The following is a 19443-nucleotide window of genomic DNA, read 5'->3' on the forward strand; positions in this document are numbered from 1 at the left end:
GTTGATTCCAGGATGGAGAGCAGAGGTCCAGCCCTCTTATGTCAGGCGCCATATTGCTTCCACTCCTCTTTAACAGCTCCATGAGTCCATTGGCTGAGCTCATTCATTGCCATAGAATGTGGAATAATCAGTATGCTGGTATTTTACATACATCTATCTCAGGCAAATTAAGCAAAGTTGTGAATGGATGTTTGGAGACTGTGAGAGTCTGAATAGGGTACAACAGACTTCAGCTGAATCCTGTTAAGAGCGAGTGGCTCTGGATATGGGCTCACTGTTCCAGAACTGCCATTTTTGGTACTGGCCCATTGTATTAACTGACAGTCCTAGAGTTGTTACTTCTGTTCGATGAGCAGGTAGCAATTGTGGCTAGGATGATCTTCATCTTGTGCACCAGTTGTGTCCTGTCCTGGATTGGTAGGCCCTTCTTCTTAATAGTCACTCTTGCCTGGTCATCCCCAGTTTTGACTGTTGAAATCTGCTCTACAAGGGATTGCCCGTTAAGAGTATCCAGAAACTTCAAGTGGTACAGAATGGGCAGCTATGTCTGTTTGTAGAACAGTGCATGTTCTACAAGCTTCATTGGTTGCAAGTTTGCTTCTCTCCAACCTGCATTGTGTTGCTAAGTTTGCTTCTGGGTCCAATTTAAGGTGTTGGTTTAACCTTTAAAAGCTTTCATAATATGGGACAGGGTTATCTGAGAGACCTCCCATCCCTGGCTATGTTGGCCTGCTCCATCAGATCTGGTAGAGAAGGCATGCTGCAGGTACCATCAGCTAAGGACCCAGGAGATGTGCCTTCTTTGCTGTTGTCTTTGCCTTACTGATCATTCTTTTTCTGAGTTTAGATCAGTTACAACCAGTGAAGGGCTACCAAAATTTTTACTACCACACTGTGGGTGTGGCTTATGCATTTTTTTTCAACATCTTTCAGTGCAAACTGGGTGCTCTGGGGTGGAGCTCCATTTTCGCTACCCCACTCCGTTCCCCCCCCCCCCCAATCCGGGCAGTAGCCCACCCCTGGTTACAACCCTTTTAACATTTTGGAAGTCTCTCAATATCTGGTTATGTTACTAGGCCTGAGGCTGCCAGGAAACCAGAGATGTGTTTCGATGACTCCATTGCTGATGTGACCATTGTTATCCTCCCTTTGCTTAGGGTTTGATTATTTATTTTTATATTTCGATTTTTATATATTTTTGATATATATTTGCTGTTTATGTTTGCTGTACTCTGCCCACGGTTGCTTTTCATGAGAAAATACATATTTGATTAATAAATAAGTGAATGTTGTGACTAAAAGAGCCTTTGCACAATTCCAAGTTGTATACGAGTTACTCCCATTCCTGGATCAATAGGCTCACGCTCAGTCAATCACACATAGTCATCTTCTCTATGGATTACCATAATGCACTCTGTGTGGGTCTGCCCTTGAAGAGTGCCTGGAAGTTTCAAATTTCAAAATAAAAATGAAACTTTCAAATGTTTTCATTTTGGTGCAAAATCTGTGGCGTAGGAAGTTATGTGTGCACTTAGACTAATGCACATTACATTTTTGTTCCGTGAGCTGCATTGGGTAACAATTTTTGATTCAAGAGGCTGGTGATGACCGATAAGTAAGCCTAAGGAATCTAACCAGCAGCACTTTGTTCAGATCAATACAACTTTGGACAGTCTTCTGGGCTCACAGATCCTGCTGATCCAAGCCATATGAGATCAAATGCTTGTGCAGAGTTAGAATATACTGCAATTTTGATAAGTCTGTTATTACATTTAGCTGATTAATCCCATTAATGAGCTTTGGCTGTTTTTCCACAAAGGCAGGTTGGCTTGATGAATCTGATCACAGTTTTCACACTGTTATACTGTATATGTTTCCTTTGAAATAATATTTTAAAATTTCCATAAGAGTTCAAGAAAATGACTTTTTCATACAGCTCCATTGAGATGAATTTAAGAACATTAGGAATTTAGGAATACTTTTATTCCATTCAGACCCTGCTCAACTGGAAACAAGGGCCAAGGTTGATATTTCTATTAATTCAATTGAAACAATTTATTAAGGGAGGGCTGTTTCTAGATTACTTTTTATAGTTGTGCCAGAATCGAGACCTGAAGTCACCCAAGAAATTTCTTTTATATAATCTGAAGAAGTAAGCACTATAGAAAGAAAGAAGGAGCGAGGTGAATAGGATTAGGTAGCAGGTGAAGAATTCTATATTTGCTCAGACATTTCGATTTCTATTCCAATAATAATAACTTGGTTCAAGTGAGTAATTTTTTTGATAGACCCGTGTTTCTAATTTGCCACCATTTCCTATGCTAATGAAGATATCCAGGAAGGGCATGGTGTTTTTTCTTCTTTTCTTGTGAATTTTATTCACAAAGACATTTTATTCCTATGGAGATGATGATGTTTCATGTGTCTTCTCTGTTTGTTCTCTTTTAAATATTTTTAATTAAAAAACTTCAGACAGAAAATACTTCTTCAGAAGATTTTATAATTGACGGACAATGGTATGTGTGTGTGTGTGTGTATAGTAACAAAACATGTACATTGATATATTAGTTTCCAGATAAGTATTTAAAATAGTGAATTTTTCAAAATGATAAATAAATTATAGTCATGCCGCAAAGGAAGTTCTGGTAGAATAGGATCATCAGATAACTAATATTTCATTTTTAACACAAATCACTGGTCAGCCCACTAATTTCTTCCTAATACAGTATATTCATAAATATCCACTACAGTCCAGGCCTGTCAAACCAGCTCTGCCCGCCCGGATGCACAAAGGCAAAAAAGTCACAATACATTATTGTGACGCAATCGAGTTTGACACCCATGCAATAAACATAATTAAATAAGTCTATTGAATAACCATAATTGTAAATCTGAGTAAATGTATAGGCACTAGACTTTCTAATTATTTTTCTCATACCTTCCTATGGGAAAAATGGATAAATAATAGTCTCTCACATATCATCTTTAGTCATAATTGATTCGTTCACAAATTATTTATTATTATTTTTTATTAGATTTGTATGCCGCCCCTCTCCGGAGACTCGGAGCGGCTCACAACACAAAACACGGTACAAATCCAACAATAAAAAGCAATTCAAAACCCTTAGCATAAAAACAATCATACATCTCAGACAAACCTTGTGTAAAATGGAAACAAATATTTATTTATTTATTAAGTGTATATGTAGTCACACAACTTCAGGCAGCTTACTAGCTGATAAAAATATTATAAAAGACTAAAAATAGTAGAACAATAAATATAACATTAAAATTAATGGAAGGTAGCTGAGATGGGGAGGGCATACAGTGGAGTGGGGCTAGGGACTTGTTTTTAACCAGTAACCACCTCCAGGACACAATGCCATCTGGGTTCCAGGCCAACTGGAACTTTGAGGTTCTTATGGAAGGTCAAAAGGGTTGGGATAAACCTCACTACAAGGGATAAAATGGTCCAGAGGATGGGAACTGCAGCAGAAAAGTTTCTTTTCCTGGACCCAACTAGCTGGAATTCCTGACCGGGTATACAGTAGGCCTGGTGTGCCAGCACAAGTGAGGCGGGTTAATCCCATTGGGATGAGACAGTATGTTAAAGATATGTATTAACTATACTCTAATATATTAAGGATACATTAATGTATATTATTCATATATTAAGAATGCAAGAGAATTAAATTTCTCAGGATTGGCCTGTACTTTTGTGTCCGGTTGTAACATTCAATGTTGAGAGTGCTATCAGTGGAAAGATCTTCATGCAGATGGGAGAGTCTTCACTTTTTTTGATGCTACTTCATTCAATCCTGGGAGCTGGGAACTAGGAGGTACAAAATAGCTTAATTCACATGGGCAATAGAGATTATACACAATATTGATTTCCTTTTCTGGGTGTGAAGTATATGTGTGATAAAGCAATATTAATCATGAAGAATGTGATACCTATTGTGAAAGTCAATTCTTAATTTCTTCTATAAATATCTGCAAGTATTTTGCTACCAGAAAACCTTGTTATTTTCTTTCCTTTTTATGATACTAGTGATGTTGAATTCATGAACCAGTGAAATCCGGGTGGGTAGGTGGCATTATGAAATGTTAGAGCGTAATATCATCTACAGATATCTTGCTAATGTTTTAAACAAAGCTAGGTGATTAATGTGTCCATTAAACCTTGGCATAAAGACACCGAGCAAAAGGTTTGGAAGGGGTAATTTTAAATATTTCAGTTGTATCCATTTTAAGAATCACAGCTTTTATTTAATACCAGTCACCTTTCTATGCTGTGGGAGACATATAGATAGTGATTAAAGCATAACCAATTAGGTGGATTAGAGGATTATTATTGGTTAATGAGTCAGAGTGGTGGGGTTCAAATTTTTTACTGCCAGATCTGTGGGTGTGGCTTGGTGGGTATGGCTTGTTGGCCATAGTAGGGGAAGGATACTGTAAAATCTCCATTCCCACCCTACTCCAGGAGAAGGATATTGTAAAATCTCCATTCCCTTCTCACTCCAGGGGAAGGTTCCTGAAAAATCATTATTTCCTCCGATCAGCTAGGACTCAGGAGGCAGAGAATAGAGGAGGGTGAGCCAGTCAGAGGCGGTATTTACTGGTCCTCTGAACTACTCAAAATTTCCGCTACCGATTCTCCAGAACTGATCAGAACCTGCTGAATCCCCCCTCTGCAAGATAGCAGGTGTCAACATTCAACATACATTCAGTCATTTCTTGTTGCCTCATTTATCTCCCCTAATGTCTATTCATAGTTCTGTGACAGCTACATTAGCTCATCATCCAGATTATAAAATTGTAGTATCTCATTTCTGTTAATTATTTGCATTACATCTTGCAATGTTAATGAGACTCTAGTCTTTACAAGGAGTATACAGATAGTCCTTGACTTATAACCATTTGTTTAGTGACCATTCAAAAATTACAATTGCACTGAAAAAAAGTGACATGACTGGTTGCTTCTCACATTCATGAGTGTCATAGCATCCCCATGGTCACGTGTCCAAATTTTGGGTATATTTATGATGATTAATTTGCTTTTCTTACAATGTCACTTCATATAGAGTTACATATAGGCATGGTGGAATCGTCATATTGCCTCATGTCTGTCCTGGCTTAGATTTAGTGGACTTTCATTAATTTTCTTCTGATATTGCAAATTTAGACTAATTTTTATAGATGGATTGGAATATGTAAAGTATTACTTTTGCAATCTACAGAATACATGCAAGAAACAGTGGGTGCAGCCAGAGATAAGCCTATTATTATTTATCATCTGGGCGGATCATGTCAGCAGCAAAGGTACTTCTTCTGTGCCCATTGCCAAGAATTGTAGTCTTAATGTAAGTTATTGTTGATTTTACTAGTAGTAGTATTTGGTCACATGCCTGAATTGAAGAGCCGTGTTTGGAATTATATTTTTAACAGGTAGAAGAAAGATGACTATCTTTAATAAACTCAATCTGGGCATTGCTGTGAGCAGTTTTGCTATATTTCAACTTAGCTTTCATGTGCTGAGTTCTTGGCTATCTTCACGCCTAACATCTGGTTTTAATAATCTTGATCAAAAGAAGAAAATTGAATGGAACACAAGGTACAGTTTTTAAACGACATTATACAATTATATATAAGTATTTTAAAGTTTGAAATGTTTAGGCTATTAGCTGTAGCGTACTTGTTCAAACAATATCTTGGATTGTATAGGGGATTTTCTTTAGAAAAATGTTAGGATTTGTCTTAAATAATCTTTAATATAAAATTGCCTTTGGATAATTTATTTAAAAGTTATCACTTTATCAAAATAAAATAAAATTGAATGAATAACTATTAATCTTTCATTATTTTTTTCTGATTTTAAAAAATTGTTAAATGGTAATGTATAATATTTAGAGTACATTGTATTGTCAAAAAATGCAATCGTAATATAAATTATGCCTTAATCTAAGTTTAAAGTCCATTCTATCTAGGATGTTCATAAAATATTACCCAGTTTAATTTTGTGAACTGGTCACAATATACTAATTATTTTTTAACATAATGAATGTACCACCTGTTCTATAAATTCATGAAAGCATGCATATTCTATGCTCTTTAGAAGTTCCTTGCATGTAGTGTTCATTACATGGTATCTAACAAATATTTGTTTGTTTGTTTAATTGATTGATTGACTGATTGATTTTTATCCGATCTTTATCCCTTTATAAGTAACTCAAATGGTGGACATACATAATACTCCTTCTTCCTCCCATTTTTTCCCATAACAACTAATGTCTTTTTGAATAAATGCAGAGCTTACTGACAAAATATTATTTAATATGTTGGTATCAATGTAGAATATATAAGGCATGCAGATTTATTTCAAGTTCATTACTTTATGAAATGTAAAACAAATAATTTCATGGAAGTGCCCAGAATGCCCAATTCAAGTTGTTGCACAAAATAGAATAAAACTTTATTGATTTAGTTGCTTGGCCATATCTAAAAATATAAAACTAATACAAATACAGTGGTACCTCTACCTAAGAATGCCTCTACTTATGAACTTTTCTAGATAAGAACTGGGTGTTCAAGATATTTTTTGCCTCGTCTCAAGAACCATCTTCTACCTACAAACCCGAGCCTCCGAAACTGTAACCCGAAAAGGCAGGGAGAATCCTCCGTGGGGCCTCTCTAGGAATCTCCTGGGTTGAAACAGGGCCGGAAAAGGCAGGGAGAAGTCTCCATGGGGCCTCTCTAGGAATCTCCTGGGAGGAAACAGGGCGTCCACCCCACTGTGGTTTCCCCAATCACACATTGCTTTTACATTGATTCCTATGGGAAAAATTGCTTCTTCTTATAAACTTTTCTACTTAAGAACCTGGTCACGGAACAAATTAAGTTCGTAAGTAGAGGTAACACTGTATACAGATGGACACAAAGAAAACAACAGGATACATTTATAGTAAGTCACATTACGACAGTTAAATCTTCCATCTCCTTCAAAATGGCCTATGAAATAAAGAGGGCAGTGATATGCAGGTTACGGTAGTTCCCTGCAAAAAGGTGTCCCAGTATTTTTAAAAAAAGTTTTAAAACAAGAATCTAAGTCCGCAATCTTCTCTATGAAGTACAATTTGAGGGGATCCTTGTTGCTTCTTGCAAACATTTCATTAACCTAACTAGGTAACATCATCAGTGCTAGTAAGGAGTCCTGTTTGCTGTCAGTTTATATTCTGATTCTTGCCTATGTTGAGCCGTACAAAAGCAGTTAAATATTTGGTCAACTGGTAGGCTGATTTATGTTGAGCCAGCAATTTCAGAGATTTGACGTACTTAAATTTCACAATGTTTCACGCCTGATCAAAATGAAATGTTTTGCATATCCTTATTGTGCAAGCATTTAATAGAACCAAAGAGAAGAGTTCCGGAGTTAAAGGAGTTTAAAGTCTAAATTTGGTTAGTTATTGCTGCCTATGGAGAGGGGCGGCATACAAATCTAATAAACATACATACATATTTTATTGAAGAACAATTAAATTTACTTGGGATTTTCCCCCCAAAACATAATAGCCTATGCATCTGAGAGGATATAGGAATGCTCTACATTTGTCTTTCTAACTTGGAGTGAAGTCAAATAAATGGAGAGAGACTTGTTTTCCCTAAGGCAGATTTTATTTTATTCATACAGAGCGCATGGTCAAATATAAAATTTTTACATTATATTACATTTTTAAAAGTGTGTTTTACATTAAAGCCAGAAAGCTAAAGCAAGGTAATACGCCAAGCAAACATGAAACATAGAAACTAGAAATGTTGTAATTCAGGGAAATAAGGGCTCTATATTCAAATCTGATCCATAGTGTAGAATTCTCCTCCTTATTTCAGCCAACAGACATGCCCAGAAAGTTCAATATTCTTGAACTTTTGGAAAAGCAAGGACATCAGCCTGGCAATCAAATATAGGTTAGTTTGTTCTATTGTGCTCCCTATGAGCTACCTATGGTTGTAAAAGTTGGACTTTAGCAAGTCAGGAAGAAAATCAACCTGTTTGAGCTGTGGTGCTGGAGAAGGCTCCTGCATATTCTTTGGACAGCAAAGGTGACGAAGAAGCAAGTACTGGAGAAGGCAAAATCGCGAAATTGCTTCTTACTTTGGCCTTGTCATGTGGGAAAGATCATTGGAGAAAATAATTCATGTTTGGAAGAGTCTGGAAGAATGGTTGAACACTCTCAAAGCTAACACCAGCCAGAACACAGAAAAACTCACAGAAATAGTGCAAGTTCGGAAGATTTGGGAGGCTTGACCCATAGAATCGCCAAGAGTTGGTCTTGGCTGAATGGACAACATCATCATAATCTTGATCTTTGTAGATTCCAGATATAACCAAGAAAAGCATGCATCATAAAGCAGTGGATGCAGAATCATCATAATAATTAGTTGGTATATCGCACAATGTAACAACAAATTTGACAGGGCAAAAACTATATAGAGCAAATGTCTATGGAGATTCTCAGTCATCCAGGTCATGGTTGTTCCAAAGGTTCTTTTTCAAGAGGCAACTGGACTTTCTGGTTTTTCTTTGAAGACGTTTCACTTCTCAGCCAAGAAGCTTCTTCCAGAGCGGAAGGAGCTTCTTGGATGTGAAGCGAAACGTCTTCAAAGAAAAGCCAGAAAGTCCAATTGCCTCTTGAAAATATAGGGAACAAAGTTTCAATTACAGAGTTGCAACTATAGTAGTATTATAATCAACCCACAATATTTTTATGAGCTATCCAGTACATAAGAAACATTTAAATTGTACAAATCTCATTTTAAATTCATTGGAAGTTGTTTCTCCACCGCCCCTCATTATTGTGCCACCAAATTAAAGGTAGCATATACTTAATGGGATTGCTTTTGTCTTTTCAGGACAGTATCTACGTTCCATGCGTTGGTGGTAGGAATATTTTGTATATATATTTTATTGTATGATGAAGCTGTTAAAGCTGACCGTGTTTGGTAAGAAATACCTTGGTTTGTAAATCTCTTTGTCCTTTGTTATTTCTTTTGCTGGTCAAATTATCACTAACTTTAATTTAAAAATTCCTAAGAGATATGTATCTATTTGCTATCCAAAGCTTTCTATAATTACAGTTATATTTAACTATAGTGTGGAGCAGGAGTCTATAACCTTGGCAACTTTAAGACTTGTGGACTTCAACTCCAGAGTTCCTCATCCAGCTTGCTGGCTGAGGAACTCTAGGAGTTAAAGTCCAAAAGTCTTAAAATTTGCCAGGATTGGATAGTCCTGATGTGGAGGACACTGGGGGCCTTTGTTTCATTAAAACCAAAAAACTGAGGCAGCCTGACCCCAACTATTACTATATGCAGGTAGTTCCGACTTAAGCCCATAATCGAGCCTGTCCATTATAATAGTAGATCATGATGATCAAAAAGAAGTTATCACACAATCAATCTGATTTTACCACTTTTTTGTGTCAGTAAGTGTATCACCACGGACCAGTGATAAAACCCTCGTAAATCAAGGTCAATTGACTGGGCTGATTCAGATAACCTTAAATGTGGACCAATTGCTGAACACCCAAAATATGGTCATGTGACCACAGAGGAGGTGCTTGATTGACATGATTGAAACTTTTAAATATGTTAAAGGGTTAAATAAGGTCCAGGAGGGAAGTGTTTTTAATAGGAAAGTGAACACAAGAACAAGGGGACACAATCTGAAGTTAGTTGGTGGAAAGATCAGAAGCAATGTGAGAAAATATTATTTTACTGAAAGAGTAGTAGATCCTTGGAACAAACTTCCAGCAGACGTGGTTGATAAATCCACAGTAACTGAATTTAAACATGCCTGGGATAAACATATATCCACCCTAAGATAAAATACAGAAAATAGTATAAGGGCAGACTAGATGGATCATGAGGTCTTTTTCTGCCGTCAGTCTTCTATGTTTCTATGTTTCTATCATCATGTTGGGGGGGGGGGCATAAAAATAAGCAAAATGCAAAATGTTTACGTTGTGTTATATTTAATGTAATTTCATTCCTTGGATGTCTTTGTTTTATAGGGGAGATCCTTCTACAGTGCAACTAAATCTTGCGATCACTGTAGGCTACCTCATTTCAGGTAATGTGTAAAATATTACGTGTATAATTTATTGTAAGTAATCTGTTTTGAAAGAACCTTTTAACAGAAGGTTTTCCAAAACGTGGCCCTCTTTCGGAAAGTCTGACCATATTTTTCCTCACACCAAAAATTGTGCTATAAAAATATCATTTATTTTATGTCATAACATGACAGTATTGTGTTAAGTATCACAATATTTCTCATTCTCAAGCCTGAGTAACAAGAATTATTTTATCCCAATTTTTTCTTCCTGCTTCCATGATACTAGCTCTAATTTGGTATCAATAATTTAATAATCATAGAAAAATAACTAGGGAAGTGAGGATTACTCAAGGAAGGAAACTTAGCTTCCTAATTACATGTCTTTCTCTGAGTTCTCCTTGAGATGCATATTGATTAATCAGTGGGAAAACATATTGTTTTGTTTTGAAAGTTCAATTTCTTCACCACTGGTCCTCAATTTTAAAAGGCTATTTCAGGACATACATGAAAAACTCAAATATTTCTAAACATAAGGTGGGAGGAAATTGCTACTGTTAGAAACATTAGGCAATTTCAGGACTAGATTTGATAACTTCCTATAGTGAGGCAAATCTGATATATCACTAGGAACAATCAGTGTTGCATGGTAAGAGATCATAAGCTTGGGGTTCTGTTTTTAATGATGTTCTGACAAGGCTTACTTGGAAATATTTATCCTGATAACAGAAAAAAAAGAAGTACAGTATTGTATTTTTCAGAGTACAAAATGCACCGGAGTATAAGATGCATATAGATTTTAGAGGTGGAAAACAAGGGAAAAAGTATTCTGAACCAAATGGCGTAGTAATATATTATTTAATAAAATACCAGTGTAGCAGAATACTTTTTACAAACATGTATACTTTTTACAACCATGTAACTTTTTACACACTTCAAACTTGACAACTTTAAGACTTCAAGTCCCAGAATTCTTCCTTCAATCATGCTACCTCAGGAATGGGAGATGAAGTCCATAAGTCTTAAACTTGCCAAGTTTGAAGACCCTTGCACTCCTAACCCCTAACCCAGGGGTCTTCAAACTTGACAGCTTTAAAATTAGGAGACTTCAACTTCCAGAATTCCTCCTTCAGTCATGCTAGATGGGGTAATTAGAAAGCAAAAATGCTCTCATTTTTTGTGAAAAACGGGCCGTTTTCCACCCATTTTTCCATAAAAGTTGGGGCATTCTTGCCTTCCCTCAGGAGCTCTTTGCAGGCTCTTTGGCCACCCCATTTTGCAATTTATTTATTTATTTATTTTTGCAAAAAATGGACACATTTTTGCCATCCTCCCAGCACCCAGGAGCTCTCTGAAGGCTTCCCAGACCCTATGTCCACCCCATTTTTGCAAAAAACGGGCCCATTTTTTTGCAAAAATGGGATGTGAGTGTGGGGCTTCAGGACAGCAAAAATGGCTCTATTTGGTAGATAAGATGCACTGACATTTCCACCCTCTTTTAGGGAGGAAAAAGATGCATCTTATACTCTGAAAAATACGGTAGTTTTGTATCTCAGCCTTGCAACATTAGAAGTCTTAAAATAAAATATAATAATTGTAGAATTTTACTCACCTATTCTTTATTCCTTTTTTAGATTTGTTGCTTATTATTTTGCACTGGAAGTCAATTGGGGATGTATTTTTTGTAATTCACCATGTACTAGCTCTATATGCATATTACTTTGTACTGGTAAGTTCCATGTTAATTTTATAACATAACAATGTGTTTTAGCAAAAATGCATTTTAATAGGCTTACCATTAAAATTCCTGGCTCTTCTCAAGAAGTCAGAAACTGCTCCATGAGAATTATGATATACAGTAGCTAACACAGGAAAGAAATAAAACTTGATGTGTAAAAAGATGACTAATATCTGTCATTTCAGGACTGAACTTATTTATCAAATATGTAGTTATCTTATGTGGGTTTGCTTATGGGAAGTGACAAAAAAGTGACCTATCACTTTATTGTTTGTATGTATACTAAAGGCTTATGCACTGGAAACAAATTATTTGTGTGTCCAGTCACACTTGGTCAATAAAGAATTCTATTCCTATTCCATTTCCATTCTATTCTAGTGAATAACTTAAGGAAGTTATGGTTACAGAAAGTATTTCATAATCAATACATTCTGTGTTCATCAATTGTCCTTCATTTGATAAGATTTGCTTTTTCTACTTGTCCTCTCTTAAGTATATTTGGGATTAAGAGAATGAAGCTTTAAACAGCAGTATCCAGAATTTAACCTAGATGTAAATTTGGCAGTTAATCGACCATACTGAAATCTGACTAACACCAGAAATCAATACAGTGTTCCATCGATTTTCGCGAGGGATGCGTTCCGAGACCGCCCGCGAAAGTCGAATTTCCGTGAAGTAGAGATGCGGAAGTAAATACACTATTTTTGGCTATGAACAGTATCCCAAGCCTTCCCTTAACACTTTAAACCCCTAAATTACAATTTCCCATTCCCTTAGCAACCATTTAGATTATTACTCACCATGTTTATTTATTAAAGTTTATTTAAAAAAATGTTTTTTAAAGGCAGACAAAAGTTTGGCAATGACATATGATGTCATCGGGCGGGAAAAACCGTGGTATAGGGGAAATAACTGTGAAGTATTTTTTAATTAATATTTTTGAAAAACCGTGGTATAGACGTTCCACGAAGTTCGAACCCGCGAAAATCGAGGGAACACTGTATTGTTCATAGCATACTGAACCATACTGATTTCATATATACAGATATGACCTACAGCAGTTCGTTTAATGACTGTTTGAAGTTACAACAACACTGAAAAAGGTGACTTATCACTTTTTTTCACACCTACAACTCTTGCAGTGTCGCCATGGTGATGCTTGGCAACTGACTCATATTTATGACAGTTGCAGTGTCCCAGGGTCATGTGATCCTGTTTTGAGACCTTTTGACAAGCAAAGGTCAGTGGGGAAGTCACAGTCACGTAACAACTTGTTACTAACTTAACAATTGCAGGGGTTCACTTAACAACTGTGGCAAGATACATTATAAAATGGGGCAAAACTCACTTAACAACTATGTCACTTAACTGAAATTTTGGCTTAATTCTGGTTGTAAATTGAGGAATATCTATAGAATGCACAGCAACATGAAAATTGGGCAGTCAGGGCATTGACACAATAGTCTTTATTTAACAGTAGTAAAATAATTTATATTATATGGATAGAATGTACGTATTGTATTTTTCAGAGTATAAGACACACCAGAGTATAATATGCACCTTAGTTTTGGGGGAGGAAAGCAAGGAAAAAAGGCCTCTGCCTTCCAGCAATTTTCCTCCCAGCAAACAGCACAGATAATATACACTGTTGGCTGTGTATTTCTGTCTACATGTGCCTGTCCCATAGAAATAGCAAAGAATTGGAGAAATGTACATTGTGGTAGTATATTAATGCCCGAAGGTTTTCTTAAATGTAGCCACACAAACTCCTCCCAATCATTTAAGAGATCTACTCCAAGACATGACTAAGTGAGGGTTTAACTCAGCTGCCTTATCTTAATACTAAAACAGGACTCTGTTACATTTCAGACTATACTTGTACAGATTCTGTTAAAATTGGTGTGGCTTTCTGGGAGTATAGTTATTCTGTGCTATTTAAAAGAAGATGCAATACCACTGGGCCTCTTCAGATCAAGCATTTATTTTAAAAAGCTTCATTTTGTTGTCTAGAACAATAATAAAGCAGTCTTTAAAAATGTCACATAATTTGAACATTCTACAGACATTTATATTTATTGAGTTACCTTCTTGTATCCAGTTCAACAGAAAATAAAACTCTGCCTCTCCCTCCCAACAATTTGCCTACTTGCAGCTAGTTTCAGTTTCCGTTTAGCACACGGCCAGCCTGCCTCAAATCAGCTGAGGGTCGGGAAGCTGATAATGAGCTGCTTGGCTTAAAAGGCTCTGTTTTTTAAAAAGTTTTTATTGAATATAAACATTAAAAAAGACAAAGATCAAACAAAACGAACAGTACATTTGCAGATATACATATAAATCTCTTAGGTACTTTTACGGTAAAGTGTCTTAACATTGAATTTTCATTTATATATAAATCATATAAACTGTATTTCCTTTATAGTTTTTATCTATAGATCTATTAGTAAGTATATCCATTATATCCAAACTAATAAAATCCTGTAACTCTTTAACTAAATATCAATATATACATTTATATGTCTTCGTTTTTCTTTCTATTCTTCCTTTCCAGCCAGTTATAAAATAAATTCCAAACTGCAAAATATCCGGAGTCCTCTTTCTGGTCTAGTTCTAGTGTCAATTTATCTGATTCTGCACATTCCATTTTTTAAAATAATTATATTGTCAGATGGTACATTACCATATTTCCAATTTTGTGCCAGGCAAATTCTCACTGCTGTCAAAATGTGTAGTACAATATACTAATATTTCTTTTCTATCTTTTGATCCAATATCCCTATTAAGAACCCTTCAGGTTTCATATTAATTTTTTGTTTTGTTACCTCTTAGAGACAGATGTGTATCTTTTTCATTTTTTTAAATTATTGGGCAGGTCCACCACATGTGATAATAAGTATCATCACATGAGTATGACCACATGAGTATGATCCATTCTTGTGTTGATGTTTCCAACATTTGGAGTTCATATTTTGATACATTTTGGCCAATTTTGCCGGTGATAGGTGCCATCTATAGTACATTTTGTAAAGATTTTCCTTATGTTTATTTATTTATTATTTGGATTTATATGAGGCTGCTTTGGTTAATTTATAATAATTTTTGCTCCATATTTTTTCCCATTGATCCAAACTTTTTCTTATGTCCGAAATTTTTAGCTCAACTAATCAAATTACCCTTAACAATTCCTTCCTCTATTTTATAATTTAGTAAATATTTGTAAATGTTTGTTAGCATTTCCCCCCAGGTCCCGATAAGATCTTATCTAATTCTGATTTTTCTTTTACTGTTCCAAATTTCCAAAACAGACTCTGTTTTGTTTGCTACAAGGAGGTAAATTGCTGGGAGGCAGAGGCCAAAGGATGGGGCTGGTTGGGTGGGTGGGACTACATTTGGTGTATAAGACACAACCACGTTTTCACCCTCTTTTGGGGTAAAAAGGTGCGTCTTATATTCCAAAATAGAGTAAATTTCTACTGCTGTGAAATGATTTTTCTTAATTGGTTTTTAATAATACCTTGGATTAATATTTACAATAGTTTCTAGAAGATGTGTTGTGGCATGCTAGATTCATAAATAACTTGGTATATTTCCTGAACTGTATTCTGTATGGTTAATCCAATCTACTATTTTTTTATGCTAAAAGTATAATGTTGATACGGTATTTAGAAATTTTATATTATGTGGGGTTTTTTAGTAAGACTTAGAACTGTGATTTCTGGTTTGTTTGTCCTTTTCCTAGGATAGAGGAATATTGGCATATTTTGCTAATTTTCGTCTGCTTGCAGAAGTGTCTACCCCTTTTGTGAATCAGCGGTAGGTAATATTTTCTATAAATTATTCTTACATTATCATTTAGCTTGCTATTTGTAATTTGGTTATTACTGTCCTAACAAATGTGTACTGCCTATATACTATTTTACAATATTACTGGTTTTTTAAAGTTAAAACCTTGTGGTCACTGGTGTTTTAGTAAAGGTTTAATGAAAATGACCTAAATATATTAACTGAGACCCCCCCCCCCCAAAAAAAATGTATGAAGGCTAGAGGACTTAAAGAAATTGCATTTAATTATGAAATAATTTAATTTCTGTTAGCAGACAACAATGTTCATTGTTTTTAAAAAGATAACTATTCAAACTAAAACCAATAACTATATTATTTATATTAATATCCATTCAAGGCTCTTTAAAATAGAAATACAGTGAACCCTCGATCATCGCGAGGGTTCCGTTCCAGGACCCCACGCGATGATCGATTTTTAGCGAAGTAGCGGTGCGGAAGTAAAAACACCATCTGCGCTTGCGCAGATGGTGTTTTTGCTTCTACTGCCGCCCGCCCTTCGCCCGCCCACCCCGTTGCTCGCGCAACGGCTTCCCTGGGTGCCCGCTCGCTTGGGAACATCCCAGCTTCGCTCCCCAGCTGGGAAGCGGATCTAGGGAGTCCCCACCGCGCGCGCGTTGCTGGGGAAAGCGCGCGCGCTTGGGAACATCCCAGCTTCGCTCCCCAGCTGGGAGCGAAGCTGGGATGTTCCCAAGCGCGCGCGCTTCTCCGTACTGAAGGAGTGGGTCCAGCAGTCACATGGGTTGCTCCTGTCCAATCCGTTGGAACTGAGCCTAGTATTAAAAAAGACTGCTGGATCCGCCCCTTCCCCAGAATTCGCTCAGTTCGCATATCCTGCGGTTGTATTGTGATAGCTCGTTCAACATTCTAACACCTTCCCTTCGATCTTTCCTTCAAAAAGTAGTAAGATTTATTGTCTTTATTTAATTACTTGCACTAATTGCGCCAGCCGTTTAAAAGAAAAAAAGAAAAAAACGCGGCTTGGCTTTATTTCCTTGGGAGAAGTTGCGGTTTCGTTTTCCCCCGGCGGTTTTGCCGGTTACGATTCCTGCGGCCGCTTGTGGATTCTTCTAATCCTTTGGCCTGGAGGTCCTAGTGCAAGTATTTATCCATTGAAATATTGATTATTTATTGTATATAAATATTTAAGGGCTTATAAAATACCTCCTGCGGAGTGAGACGCCTTCTAGTCTCCTGGACTTAGTCGATCGCTTTTCCCTTAAGAAATTCTCAGCAGCGATCTTTTCGGCGCGAAGGCCTTCGCGCCCTTTTTTTTTTAAAATCTAGGCCTCTCGTGTTGGCCTTCTGCCAGCCGCGTAGGCCTCAGTCCACCGCGTGGATCCGGGAGCGGGCCTTGGGGGTCCCAGGCTAAATTCTCCACCGGCTAAGCCTCCAACCAGAGTGCCTTGGTTTACTTAATTACAAAGTTTAGGGAGGCTGGCCCCGCTGGATTTGGGGGCACGAACTCTGGGTTTGCCCAGATTGTCCTCACGTTTCAGCAGCTTCGAGGCCTCGAAGCAGGATCCATTCCTCTTGGGAAGTCCTTGAAATCTTCTCCTTATAATTCAGTTATTGGCTCAGCCTTGTCTTCTGTTAATTGTCAGACTATGGCTACCTTTCCCAAGAGAGGCACAACTAAAGGTCCCAAAGAGGTTAGGCCTACTGGTAATTCTACTGAAGTTCCCCAGGCCTCTTCCTCCTCTTTCTCAGGCACCCATTCCTTAGCCAAGCCCACCAGGGCTGAGAAGAGAAGGGACCCAGCCCTACAAAAAATACATGATAAATCAGCCAAACTTTTTAAGGTGCAGGCCCAAGTGCATATCAATCCAACCCCCCCGGAGGCCTCTAACCTGCCTCTTTCTGGGGTTCCTGTGCTATCCCTGGATGAGCCAAACCTAAATCCACCCCAACCTAACCTATGGGGTTTAGGTCCAGAGGAGCCAGATATTACCGAGGATTCCTCCCAGCCAGAACCTGCTCAGGCCCTCAGGGATCCTCCGGCTTTTCCGGCTGATATTTCTTCCTTGCCTCCGGAGTTTCAGTCTATCTTGACTATTCTGACTAACACCATTGACGCTAAACTCTCATCTTTCAATGTGCCTTCTCTGTCTCATCCCCCACCACGCTCCTCCCGTCCCGTGAGTTCTTCTCCTTCCTACAGAGCCCCAGCCATGGAGGTCTCTGACTCCTCTCAGGAAGAGGATGAGGATGGGGACGCAGAAGAGGATGATGACCCATTTCAGCGTCTGTCGGAAGATGAGGAATCTCAGATTAAGATTCCAGCCCCAGCTGCTATCTTTCCTTCGCAGCTTTTCAAATCTCTCCTGTTTAAAGCTAGAGTATCCACGGGGCTAGCCGGGCAAGAAAAACAGGCTACTTCTTCCTCAGACCCTCCGGAGGAAAATCTTCCTTATTTCATGGAAGAACAGGAAGACAATGAGGTAATACCTATGCCCAAGTTGTTTAAGGATGCTTTGCTTAAACAGTGGGACCACCCAACCGTTGGCCTTACTCCCACTCCCAAGGACAAGAAACTCTACAAGCTCTTCTCCTCCTATGAGGAACTCCTAACATGTCCCAAGCCAGATGAACCAGTGAAGACACTCCACTCGACTTCTGCCATACCGGGCGAAGCAAAGGAGGTCCTCCGGCCAGAGGACAAACGACTTGAGCAAATGCTCAAAAGGAGTCTCCTTGCAGACTCATGGGCCATTAAGAGTGCTGCAGCGGCATCCTTCTTTTCCAGAGCTGTGCTCTTGTGGCTTCGTCAGCTCCAACCACACCTGCCGCCAGATGACTTACGGGGTCAACAGGATTTCAACAATATCTTCGCAGCTCCCCGATATGTAGCAGATGCTTCCCTCCAATCTTCCAGATTTGCAGCCAGGTCAGTAGCAGCCTCCACAACGGCCAGAAGACTTCTATGGCTCCGCCCTTGGCAGGCGGGAGTAAGACAGAAGTGGCAGTTAGCCATGGGTCCGCTGAAACGTAACCTCCTCTTCGGAGACCTTCTGGACCCTCTCCTTACGGAGACCACAGACAAGAAAAAGGTCTTCGGACCTACCACCAAGAAGGCCCCTAAACTGCAGCCCTTTCGGCGCACAGGGCGTCAACAGGATCAGGGCTTCGCATTTCAAAGGAATCCAGGTCAGTATTCCCCTCGGTTTCGATCCCAATCTAGAACCACCAGGGGCAGAGGTTCCCATTATCAGAGAGGATCCTCTTCTACCAGGGCTTCCAAAAGAGCCAGATGGTAAGTTTTCCTCCTTTCCCATAGGCGGTCGCCTAGCCTGGTTCTCTTCCGACTGGCACCGTTCTTGTAAGGACCCCTGGGTCATTGACACTGTGGAAAGGGGCCTAAGGTTAGAGTTCATTTCACCTCCCCCTAACCGTTTTATTTCTTGTCCTTCTCCCAGTTCCACTCCATCTCGTATCCGAATGGAGGAGGCTATTTCTCATTTGTTGACTATTAGAGCTTTTCAACCGGTCCCCTCTCTCCAGAGAGGTTTAGGCTTCTATTCCATTCTCTTCATGGTCCCTAAGACCTCTGGAGGCTGGAGAGCCACCTTAGATCTAAAGAATTTGAACCGGTTCATAAAATATAGGAAATTCAAAATGCATTCCTTATCTTCCATTTTAGCAGCTCTACATCAGGGAGACTTTATGGGGTCTCTGGATCTCACGGAGGCCTACCTCCATATTCCCATTGCCAAGGTCCATAGGAATTTTCTGCGCTTTGCCTTTCAAGGCAGGCTTTTTC

At 38.3% G+C, this 19443-nt stretch overlaps 1 protein-coding gene across 3 annotated transcripts in view; it reads left to right on the plus strand.

Moving 5' to 3' along the window:
* Window positions 1-19443, plus strand: part of TLCD4 (TLC domain containing 4) — a 34771-nt gene that overhangs the window by 5048 nt on the left and 10280 nt on the right. Inside the window, exons 2-7 of one of the 3 annotated variants that reach the window (XM_070746525.1) lie at window positions 5244-5325; window positions 5452-5617; window positions 8911-9000; window positions 10071-10129; window positions 11743-11837; window positions 15583-15656. In XM_070746525.1, the coding sequence (XP_070602626.1) occupies window positions 5463-5617; window positions 8911-9000; window positions 10071-10129; window positions 11743-11837; window positions 15583-15656 (473 nt within the window). In that variant the 5' untranslated portion in view covers window positions 5244-5325; window positions 5452-5462. Of the gene's footprint in view, window positions 1-5243; window positions 5367-5451; window positions 5618-8910; window positions 9001-10070; window positions 10130-11742; window positions 11838-15582; window positions 15657-19443 lie in introns of those variants that run through there. The other 2 variants (XM_070746524.1, XM_070746526.1) reach the window with 2 other exon arrangements.

Source organism: Erythrolamprus reginae, chromosome 3, assembly GCF_031021105.1.
Source record: "Erythrolamprus reginae isolate rEryReg1 chromosome 3, rEryReg1.hap1, whole genome shotgun sequence".
In the NCBI taxonomy this organism is placed as follows: domain Eukaryota; kingdom Metazoa; phylum Chordata; class Lepidosauria; order Squamata; family Dipsadidae; genus Erythrolamprus; species Erythrolamprus reginae.